Source organism: Convolutriloba macropyga, chromosome 15 (genome assembly GCF_964194025.1).
Source record: "Convolutriloba macropyga chromosome 15, txConMacr16.3, whole genome shotgun sequence".
Lineage (NCBI taxonomy): Eukaryota > Metazoa > Xenacoelomorpha > Acoela > Convolutidae > Convolutriloba > Convolutriloba macropyga.
The window spans coordinates 42,874,582-42,886,954 of record NC_134482.1 but is presented as its reverse complement, the minus strand read 5'-3'; the positions used below and the strand labels follow the sequence as shown (position 1 = coordinate 42,886,954).

Sequence of the window (12,373 nt, the reverse complement as noted above, 5' to 3'; positions counted from 1 at the left end):
TCTCGAGCGATTATTATAAAAGTTGCATAACTTACGCCACACTGTTTTTTTAGTTGGACTATCTTTTTCTGTCACTCATTTCTCTCCATTCCTCATAAATCAACAGTGGCGGCAAAAATTCGGAAGCTGAGTTCAGCCACTTTTTCTGATTTTTGTTGTATTCATTGGGCGCTCTGGCAATTTATTTATTTTATCGGTAAGTTATGCAAACTGATTAGCGCAGCAACTGTTGATTAATGGTTGTCACCAGCTTCAGTTGCTATAAGAACATTAAAATTTAATCAGTTTTTTCTTACCGTTTTGTTCTTTTCGAAGTAGACAGATAAACGCTTCCTTCTTGTATGGGCTACCTGACTCTGATGATGATGTCACTGAGATAATCAGGCATTAATCGAGAACCACTTAGCGGTTTGAGATGTGTCAGAATTTCGAAGTGACTTTAGCTGAGTCACGTGACCATGATTGAAACACGAACTTGCTAGTATGAAATCTGCCGTTGTATATAGGAAAATCTAGCATTGTAGAAATCTGGTAGTTCAGAACTTTCACGTGCGTGTTTCAAACCACTATTCCTGTAACAGCAGTGGCGAGAAAAGCGATGTTCTCTGATCGTAATTGGAGTGATCGGCCACTGTCTGAGATTTTTAGCGAGAAAAGCGATGTTCTCTGATCGTAATTGGAGTGATCGGCCACTGTCTGAGATTTTTTTAGTGTTCAACGGTTGTCGGCAATTTCCTTAGTCGATAATTTACCTATCTGTTGTTATCGCAATGAGAGTTGTTGACTAAACTTTACACATCAAGTGATGTCTGGTTATGTAATTAGAAGAATAGAAGGCTATAGTTTTTTGATGCTTCAGGTCTCAGAATTTCGTCTCTCGTGTGAAGGTTGAGAGAGTGATTGTGCTGAATGTGGCCAAACAACCCAAAGAGGCTATTCTCACCTCAGGTCAGTAACTTATCGCGACATCATTACTACTTTGGCGTAGTCAATTACTGTTTAATAGCTGCAAAGCGATATCTGGGACTCTTAACGGCCTTCTCTTGGTTTTACTTATTTCAAGATTTTTATTGCGGCCGCTTCGAATATGCGTTTTGGTCATTTATTAGTTGCTCTCAAACGAAGTTTGTTGCAATTATATTAGTCCTGTCGGTCTTTTTTGTGCGATTTTTCGCTTGACCAATTTTTTGTCTGACGCATTTGACTTTTCGTCCTCAAAAACGGGATAAACAGGTGGCGTCCAGCGGGCTTTAAGTGCTCTTAGAGCCTTTCAGCTCACTAGTCGTCAAGTATGCAATTAACAGAATCTGTTTTGGAGACTTATACTTCTGGTGCGAAGGGCGGTTCTTAGAGATTGAGCAGTTCGCCCGACGTTAGTGGGTTACGTTTTTAATAGCCGCCCTCATCTTCTCAGCCGGCTATTATAGCGCTCCTATTTTTTTTTTTTACTTCGTCGAATAAAAAAATGTTTCGCTTTACCTCATTTTGCCGCTTTTTCAACATTTTGCGTGATATCTTTTTGACTTCTCTAGGCTAGTTTCTCTCTTCTCTCATTCTGCTAAAAGTGATTTTGAACATCAGTTGCTCAGCAAAGCAATTCAAAATGAGCAGAGTCAGTATAAAAAATTGAAGTCAGAAGTAGAAACGGGATAAACCTATAAAGCCCAATTTTAGATGCCCGCTATTTGAACGTCGTTCCTATAAGTCTTAGTTACCATCTCTAATGCTTATTGGTATTGATAGTAGCCCCTGTAGCCTCTCTCTAAGAAACAGAAGTACGTTATGTTCAACTACGAAATGCCATCAAAATAAATCGGACTTAAAAAATGTTTTTGTACAAAAATCTTTTTTCTCAATATCTTCTATTCTTTCAATCCCAATCATGCTTATTGGAATCAACGGCGGCTATTTTCCGGCAATCTGCCGGGTATGTTATGCAATTTTGACTAAAATGCGTGCGTGACGTCATTTTAAAATTCTAAGTGGAGCTTTTTCTGTTCGTTCACGTGATTTAGTTTTTAGTTACATGTGGTTTACCTCACTCTTAAAAATGAATTTCCTCATCATAATGGCTTTTCTTTATTTCAATTCGAGGAGATAAAATCAAATGTGTATGTCACTCTAGTTGAAGGTTTTTTGAGAGCAGCTAATAGAAGAAGCAATAAGTTATGCCAATCAAAATTTATCTAATCAAAATTTATCTCAGCATTTTTTGGTTTGTTTTTTTTTTAACTGTTTTTGTGACTGCAGATCCACGGAGCTAGTTGTTTGAGAGCAATTCGATTTACCTTAGTCGTTGTGTATTTTATTTGATCTGATGAATGCATTGCAGTTCAATTAAAATTTAATGGACCAGTCTATTCTTGAAAATTTGAAAGTTGTTAATTGCTCTTGAACGAAGTTCATAGCAATTATTGTAAACGTGTTCGTCTTTTTTATGCAAGTTTGTCGCTTGAACATTTTGCGCTTATCTTCTAGAACATTCTTTGACTTCTCAAGTGACTTTTTCACGCTTTTGTTCTTCATTTTTGAGTGATCTCTTGCTCTCACTCCGAAGTAAAGCTTGTTGCTAATATAAACTCGGTAGCAGCAGAGCAAAAAGAAGGGACTGATAGCACAGTCGGCAGTGCATAAGGTTATCAACCGGGAGGTCAATGGTTGGAAGCCCGGTGGGGTGAAATGTGTTTCCACCCGCCTGTCGTTCGAGAGCAATTGTTCCGACATTTAGTCGGTTTATGTTTAAACGATGATAACGGAAACTGAAAATCTCACTCCTCATTTGGTCAAAAACTTCCAAGTTATCCCATTACTTTTCTTTCTTTTTCGTCTATTATGCATTCAAATTACAACATTGCAGAAAATCAGTTCTGGAAGTTTTCACTGAAAACGGTAAACTTAAGCCATTGTCTCTGCTAATTCTCATCATAACAATCTGGCCTATACAATATGCAACGTAGTTTCTGTGACCTATAACTAAATGACAAGCGCTTCTGAACGAAATTAACTTGCTTGTCTTTCTGATTAATTGCTCTCAAACAAAGTTTGAAGTTGTAGCAATTATATTAGTCCTGAAGTCTTCTTCAATGCGATTTTTTGCTTGACCGATTTCCTTCGTCTGACCCTTCTGACTTTCCGCCTCAAAAACGGGATAAACAGGTAGCGCCCTGAGGGCATTAAGAGGCTAAGCATCTCTCTAAGAGCCTTACGCTTTAGTAGTCTCTAAGTATGTGTATTGACACAGTTTGACCCAGCCTTATTTAGCCCTTTTCCCCTCAGTAACCCCGCACTCATCAGCCCTCATTACCGTCACAACCCTGACCCCTATAACTTTACCCCCCACTCCGCTCACCCCCCACCATAATGCTAACATCCCTAAGCCTCAGCTGACTATAGCTAAGTGTTTCTTAGATTTTTACACTCAAAAAATATTTCAAAAAATTTCAAAAAATATTTGGGAATTTTTGAAATTTACTTTTCGTTCATTGTTATGTTTTCAATAAGTCGGATGAAGGGCAGGCCTCATGGTTTGCTAATGCATCATTAATGAACCTGATTAATGGAACCTGAGGTTTTAGCTAGTAGCTGTTATCACTTCGGTACTAGTTTTCAAAAATAATTGCGAACTTTTGAGTTTTACCTGTATTGTCGTGGCTTTTGTTATCTTATCAAATACCAAGTTTGAGATATTTTTTAAGTTTTTGAATCTTGCTTTTATTTGACGTTATTTTTGTCCCTTTTTTCACTAATGGAAGTTAAAAAGATGTTTTTAGCTATACACTTGTATGCTATGCTGTGGTTAATAATATTGTTGTTTAGTTGTGGGTTTTTGTAATTAGAGGCCACTAATTTTCAAAAGATTCTATTTTTGACAAGTTTCTTTTTTGCGCCTTTTTACTGTCCCTCGTTGACTTTATAACGATTGTTGCATGGTGTACGCGTTATAGGGATATGTAGTGTCAATAGTTATTAATTACTCTCAAATGAACTTTGTAGCAATTATATTTGTCCTGTCGGTCTTTTTATGCAATTTTTCGCTTGACCGATTTTTGTCTGACGCTTTTGACTTTTCGTCCTCAAAAACAGGATGAACCGGTAGAGCCCAGCGGGCATTAAGTGCTCGTTGAGCTTTTCGGCTCCATTTCTGCTCAAACTGTTTTGGCGTGAAGACCTATACTTATTGTGTGAAGGGCGTTCTTAGAGATGGAAGACTCCAACACTGTTGATCCCCCACTATTGCCCCACACCCCACACTTTTGCCCCCCTCACCCCACTGTTTACCACCCTCTTGTTCCTCATTAGCCCCCCAACCCCCTACCCCCACCCTCGGCTACGTTCGATCAACCGATCGCTAAAAACACGCAATTTTATACTAATTTCCACAATTTTTTTCAAGCTTTTTGAAACTTTTTTTTAGTTTTTTAAGTTCTTTCAGCCCTAGGTGTCAAGGAACCTCCTCTAGGATTTTATAATAGGTTACTGCATAGTTTCGAGTTGTAATGGAATGGGTTCAACATTTTAACATCACGAATTTTAGCATTTTTTTCACAAAATTGCAAATTTTTTCAATTTTTTAACTTTCATTTTCCATTATTCACGTCTCTTCAGACGCAGGGGTCAGAAAATTTCTCAAAGTTTCTCTGGCCTCAAGAGCCTAGGAATATCCTCTAGGGTTTGAATGTAGGCTACTGCATAGCTTCTAGATGTAATGGATGTTTTTCAAGAATTTAATATCAGCAATTTTTTAAAAATATTTGCAATTTTTTTCAAGTTTTTTTGAATCTTATTGAATTTTTTTTATCATTTTTTGGGCACCAGGGTCCTAGGGACCTCCTCCAAGGCTTGATGATAAGCGGTGGCATAGTTTCTAGAGCTAATGGAATGGTTATCAATGTTTTAATGACTCCAGCTTTAGCAATTTTTGATAAAGTTTATTTTTTTTCCAAATTTTGAATTTTGTTGTTTCAAATTTATGGATCTTCAAGAACCAGTGAAACTTTTTAAAGCGTGAATTAGGGCTACTGGATCATCTCTTGAGACAATGAAATGGTTTTGATGATCCTGAATTTAAGCAAGATTTTTTTTAAAATTTGCGATTGTTTTCAAAATTTTAGAATATTTGTGTCTTTTTCTGAGTTTAACGATCATTACTTGCCAACGAAGCTTTTCAAGTCTTGCAGATGGGTTACTTGGCATAGCTCCAGTGACAAGCAAATAGTTTTGGATATTTTCACTGCGAAATCTGAAGCTCTTCTTTTAAATTTTCAAATTTTTAAATTATCAGCTTTTTTTGATATATTTACTAACAAGGCTAGAAAACTAAAAGATGCATAGTCGAACAAGCTAAAGCTGGTCTCACTAAACCCTGGCTAGCTACTGACGAAGCCAACTGCTCGCCAGTCGTTTGAGAGCAATCTGCCCGACGTTAGTCGGTTATGTTTTAATGTCTTTACGACACTATTTGTTGGAAAAATAAGAATTTAAACATGTGTTCAAAATTTTTAGAGTTAGTTTTGTGTTTATTTTTGTTTTTTGTTGCTCATTTAAAGTCGCATGCTTTGCTGACTCTCAATTTAAAAGCTACTGGTAAATTCTTGATGTTAGAACCTTTGTTAATTCAATTGTTTGGATTGTAATTCAGGACCTGTCCTATGTTTAATTGCACTCAAACGCCCTATTATTCTCTGAGTAAGAGATTCAGTGAAACTGTTTTGAAGAGGAAATTTCAGGTTGGTAAGTTTCGTTGTCTTAAAATTTTGATCCCCTCAGTCACCACAGAATCAGTATCGAAAAACGAAATCAAATAAAGGATGATGCCCAATTTGAAATGCCCGTTACTTGAGCTTTGTTCTTTTAAGTCTGATTTATCATCTCTAATGCGTAGTGGTATTGATACCAATTTCTAGGTAAAAAGTGTTAAAATGAAAGTTATTATTTACCTTTGAAAAGCAGAATTGAATATCATCCTAAGAATTTATATGGTTTTACTTGAATTTTTCCTATCTTTTTTGCTTTCCTGTAGTTTTTGACTTTTTCATTTATCTTTAGAATTTAATTTTTTACAGAACCATTCTGAATAGCCATTAGCAATTACGGAGACAAAAGATTTTGAAAAGGGTCTGGCATCTCAAGAAAATAAAAAGTTATTCGCGTTAGATTAGTATGATGGCGTAAAAAGCAATATTAAAAACGCGAACTTAACTACTCAGGTCTCAATTTTTCGCAAAGAAATCTGAGTTTTTTCGAAGCTTTTCCGGGTTAATTGATTGGCCAAAATTAACTCAACAAAAATGGTGGTTCCGCATAAACTTTTTTCGGTTCCGCATAGTGCCGGTTCCGCATGGTAATTTAATTCGGTTGTATTACAACCTAACCAGTATGCAGTAGGTTAACTGCCGCCTAATGAACATACGCATATATCAAGGAGTAGAACTTACGACTCTGTTTTTCTGAATTTTTCCGCTCGGTTTCTTTGAAGTTTTCACCACGAGATTTAGTAATTAACAGATCTATTTTCTTTTTGAGCAGTTTCTTAAACTTAGTTTACTAATTGCTCTCAAAACGAAGTTTTTAGCGATTATATTACTCCTGCTGTGTTAATGCAATTGTTTTGCTGCCATTTTTCTGACCGTTTGTTGTTCTGACCACCGATGACTTTCCATATGGAGAAACAGGTTAAACCCCGGGGGAATTTAATCTCTGTGTTAATTCTCTGAGAGCCTTTACTATTATCTAAGTATGCGATTCGCCGAAACTGTTAAGACATAAATTAACCCCTTCTTTCACTCCACCCCCCTTCCAACAATGGATTTGGTAAGCGTAAATTTACGTTGTAATGGACAATTTTAGGTGGTTTCAACACTGCTCTTTTTTTGCCCCTACCGTTTACTTGCTCTCAAACGAAGTTTGAAGCAATTAGTGTAAAGGTGTGTGTCTTTTTTATGCAAAATGTTCGCTTAAACGTTTTTTTCTAGAACATCCTTGCGATTTCACTTGTTGAACGACTACTAACGGCAACCTTTGCCGTCGTTTGAGAGCAATTCGTCCGACGAATGTAGGTTGTTTTTGTATCTATTGGAGATCTAAGTAATGAAATGTTTTCTTTCAGAAGTTATTGCGTTATATGTTTAGTAGGAAAGATAGAACGGTTGAGAGGAGGAACTTTTGCAAAGATTGATATATATTTTTGCAATTCTAGGCAAAGATTCCCGATCATTAGTGGTGCTCTACGATGCTCCCTCCAAATCAGCCACGATTCGCAAACCAGATGTCAACATCGCCGACGACTTCACCATCAAACTAGTGTATTAATCACGAATACCAACCACACATTCATACATACTGACTCTTATATCAAATAATCTTTCGAACAAATCAGATCTTTCAATATCAAGTTGAACAGATCTTGAACTGTGACGTCCCCTTAGTAACTTAAACCAAATCTGGCAAAGTTTGGGCAAAAATAACCATTGTGTACTGGACCTAATCAAGATGTCCACTGTATATAAACATCTGTGTTTTTAGGAAATGTGATTGAGTAGCACCTGACTGTTATCAGAATTTATTATAACAACAGTACTTGAATTGTTGGTACGTTCAATTGCTCCAACACGAAATTCGACCCTTCATTCACACTTGCTTCAACCATTCCTGCAAAAATTCGGCTTCTGGAAATTAGGATCATAGTGACAGAATAATCTGATTATTGAAAGCCTATCAATTTAAATATTTGAATTATAACTGAAAATTTTCTGCGTATACTATACTGTACTTGAGAAATATGTACCACGAGTGTTTTATTTTTGTTTTTTTTTCTATGGATGAAATGTGAAATCAGTACAACATCAATGCTGTTTTTTGATTGATCAGTTTTAACTCAATAAGGGTATTTTTACTCTTAAGCTCTCGCACACTTATCTAAAAGTCACAGATTGAATTACTTTACTTTCTTTGATTATTTTTTTTGTTTTTGGGTTTAGTAGGTTTGGACTGAATTACTATGAACTTCAAAATGATTAGGGTTATTCGTTTTGGAGCAATTTCCTTGACGTTATTCGACTATGTTTGTGACTACATTATTGTGTTGATGCTGTCCTTATGAACTCAATCTTGTACCCCGAAACCTTTCGAGAGCTTTGTTGGTTCGTGGTTCATCAATTTGATGTTTAACCCGCGTTCGTGATCACGATGAAACTGCAGTAATTACCCGGGTATTGTATCTGTACAAGTAATTTGAAGGTAATCTTTCTTAATATTCGTTGAAATTTTCCCCGAATATACACACGTATAGTGCTGAACTATATTGTTGGTTTGTGCTACCTACTTTTAAGTGTTGAGTTTAAATTTAGTGACCTTTTTTGTGATTTTAAAATATATTTATATTACAGAAAGTAAATAAATGATGTGTATATTTAATTTTGTCGTTGCCGATGTCGACGTTATTTTTTTCTGTGTTTGAGACACTCATCGATCTATTGTAAAGTGTAATTTTTATCATCTACGTTTCGGTAAAAAGCAGTCAAATTGAGCAAACGAAAAGTTAACCGTCGTCCTACTTATGTTTAGGGTTTTCAATTTAAAGCTTTTAATACACTTGTTTTCTGAAGAATATTAGAATCGTAAAGATTTTTTCAAGAAATTGCGAGTAATGATTAATTGCTCTCGAGTTTGTGGCAATTATATTAGTCCTGTGGTCCTTTTCACCGATCAGCGCACATCCCCCGCAATCCCCAAGGTCTGCTCACCGTTCCACTCGTAGCCCAGCGCGCTCGACCCCATAATTCCGTGCCCCCACCGCTTACCACGCGCCTGTTCAATTAAGCTGAAGTGAGCCTCCGTAAACTCTAGCTAGCTACTGTCGAAGCAAACCTTCCGCTAGTCATTTGAGAGCAATTACTCCGACGTTAGCTGGTTATGTCATGTGCTATTTTCACTTGCTCTCAAGTAAAAGTTTCATATCATTACTCGAGTTTTTGTGGAAGACTCAAAAACTGGATATAGCGGTATCAAGTCGGAGAAAGTTCGTAGCTATGAAATAGACGGAAAGGCAGAAATCCTTGCTTTGAAAGCTTTGATACCTTCTCCTGTATCGTCTCATTAAGCAACAGGAGTTTTTTCATCTACAAAATGACATAAAATAGTTCGCACTTTAAAATTTCTCCTGCAAAAATTGTTTTTATTATTTTTGCTTCTTTCAATCCCAATTGTGGTCATGGGAATCAACGGTGGCTATTTTCCGGCAATCTGCCGGGTATGTTTATGATCAGAAGTTTATATAAGTAGATTAGGACTGCTGGTCCTTTTAAGGTGATTTGTCGGTCTAACGTTCGGTCAGGTTTTTCGTCTCTCCCGGAAGGCATTTCTTTTACAGCTTTACGGCTCACTTGTCTCTAAGTATCCGATTCACCAAAATTGTTTGAGACATATTCAAGGTCTGAAGGGGGGTTCAACCCTGCACTTCCTGCGTCCCCCTACCGCCTCGCCTCTTCACACTCATAGCACCCCTAAACCTATGCGCACCCCATTTCTTGATTGAGTTAAATCTAGCCTCCTGATCTGCAGCTAATTACTAACGAAGGTAATTGCTCAGCAGTTGTTTGAATGCAATTCGCTCTACTTTAGTGGGGTTTGTTTTAATTTAAGGATTTTTCAGTTCAAATACAAGTTTTACATTAATGTCCTCATATGTTATACCGGCTTTATGGCCACAATTATTATACATGTAAGCTGAAGATAGTTATATTCGGCTGCTTCTACTTTTTTACGGGAAGAAGAGTATTGGCATACAAAAGGATTTTTAAGCGGAAGCAAGTTTGTCCATGACAAGGTAATATTGAAGTCGAGAGGTTTTTTGAAACGTTTTCTTTGCATAACAGTCCTTCCCCTTAGATATTTTACCCCAACCCCCAAACAGAACAACGCGTACCCTATGAACCGATCCCCCCACTAACCCACTGTCCATCAAACTCCCTCCCGCGCATCTATTCAGACCCTCAAACCAAAAATGTTTCTTCTGTTAATTTTTTTAACACCGTATATAGTTTTAATAGGCCATTAGTTTTTATTTCTTTGATATTTCTGATTTATTTCAGGTTATGTTAGTGATTAAATTGCACAACTCTTTGAGTTGTTTTTTCGATATTCTACGGCAAGGTTTTTATTTTGTCATCTGATGCTTTTCCGTTTTACCTTTTTTAAAAGCGTTTTTCAAAGCATAAAATATATCAAAACTGAAGGTCAAATTTTGGATTGTTTTTTCCTCTCACTAACGGCTTTTGGGCACTCGACATCATTTTCTCACTTGATCCATCAGTTTTCATTTGTGTGATTGACGTTTTTTCTTCAAAATTTGACTTTAATCGGAATTGATATAAGGTCAAATATGGCCATGTGTGTAATTATGGTTCAAAAAAAAAAACTTTGCAATGAATTAATTTGAACTAGCCATATTAATTCATCGCTATAAGCTTTTTTTTACAAACTGTTATCGGCGTCGATAACTTCTATCTGTTTCAATCTGTATTATTTGCCCCACAAGTCCGTTTCCGAGCTATTTCGACAATCTGTGGGCTACATTTCAAAAATGTTTTGAAGTTTAAATTTTATGTAGGTTATGAGCAAACAGTTTTAATGATCATAAAGATATCAACAAATTTTTAAATTGAGGAGTTGTTTTGCTCTTGTCCGAGTTTCTCAATTTATACGGATTTCTGGGATTGAATATTATTCTCTCAGTACGTACTCAGTGTCTTTTAATTAGTAGCTGTAAATAGTTTTTGATACCTTGGAGAGCAGACAATTTTTTATCTCACTTAGTGGGGGGAGAAACTATATACTCAAAGGGTTTTTTGTTCCGTCAGTTTTGGCCGATCGATACAATCATTGTAGAGAGTTGATTGGTATCATTAGAAAGCCCGCACAGTGTAGATTATGGAAATTTGTTCAAATTTCTTTTTGCAGGGAGTTAATCAGATTTAAATTTTTGAATAGTAGGCGATTTTCATTCACCTTTCCGTATTTGTGACCTAATTTTTGTCAATTTTGTTTAAAATATTTTAAAATTGTTTACGGTAATAGTATTGATTTCATTTTTAAGGACAGAGGAAGTTTTCTGAACTTTTAGATCCTAGATTTTGGCTAGAAATTTAACTGAATTTCTCAAAATTCAGACTTTTCAAAAATGGGACCTAATGTTTTTTTAGACCCGTTTCCTGAAACTTGCTGGACGCAAACACCAAGTTGTACTCTTGGTGGCTTTAGGAGTCAACATCTCGGCCAACATGCGAGCAAGCTGTACTCTTGGTGGCTTTAGGAGTCAACATCTCGGTCAGCATCAGTTTCAAACTATTTCGGTAAAGATTACGCGAAAGAACTATATGGAGAACCGCAGTCTTCCAGGTTAACCCTTAAAGAAAAATGACGACGCTAGGGGGGCGAGCTTTGCAATTCTTTCGGTAATACACAACAGTCGGTGGTTTATGTTTTTTAGTGGTTATTCCCGCAAAATTCAAACTATCGCTTTAACGGCTGATATGTAGGTCTCATGAAGTTGCAATGCAAGCGAACGTTCGAAAACCCCTGACATGCAAATGAACATCACAATGCTCATAGCTAGATGTTCTGAATTTGACCTTTGAACTTTGAAACAACCGATAACGTTGCAACTTTATGGTACTGACTAGAAGTTCAAAATTAAGACTTGCAGCAGTCAGTTTGAATGTCTATTTGCATGTCTTGTGCTTTTTGTTCACATGGTTTTCGTTCATTTGGTTCTTGCAACCAGATACCCTAAGATTGCCGACTTTGATCTCTAAATCACAATTTTTGCCCCATTTTTTGGATGAATTCCCATCAAAACAATCTGGAGTATCTTCTAAGCGAATTCGTTAGACGCAATTAGAATAGTGAACAAGTGGATCTTCAGAAACTCTTGCTCCATTTTCGTTCAATTGGCAGATTCTTCCATAGCAGAAATTGTAAGACATTCTGCAGTTCGGGCACATAGCATTCCGCACGTCAAACGATTGTTAATGGTACGAGTTTTGAATATATGGTCCACCAATTTAGCTCCTTGTTGAACAACTGTGAAGGCAATTGACCTTAAAAAACAAAAAAGTGAGCCCTTATCGTTAAAACTATTTTAAATTTATTGGATACAAAAAGTTTTGGAACTAGAATTATTTTGAGGGTTATGTCTAGAAATTATTTATAATTAAAAACTGCCGGCAATTTTGTTAAATATTTTCAGGTGGAAGCTTCGAATGCTTACCGCTTAGGTTAATATACTTAAGGTGAACGCAAAGTAAGCCGAAGTAGAATTAAGCCGACATTAAAGCAAGCCGAAAGTTGTGTAATAGCTTTTAATGTATCAGAATAA

The 12,373-nt window shown here is 36.5% G+C and overlaps 1 protein-coding gene across 1 annotated transcript in view; it reads left to right on the top strand.

The window, feature by feature from the left end:
• The window catches only part of LOC142354388 (neutral alpha-glucosidase C-like), a 67,388-nt gene extending 58,799 nt beyond the window's left edge, over positions 1-8,589 (top strand). Inside the window, exons 16-18 of the mRNA XM_075406667.1 lie at positions 860-948; positions 7,196-7,301; positions 7,522-8,589. Coding sequence (XP_075262782.1) covers positions 860-948; positions 7,196-7,301; positions 7,522-7,534 — 208 coding nt within the window. The 3' untranslated portion in view covers positions 7,535-8,589. The remainder of the gene's footprint in view (positions 1-859; positions 949-7,195; positions 7,302-7,521) is intronic.
• Positions 8,590-12,373: the final 3,784 nt, after the last annotated feature.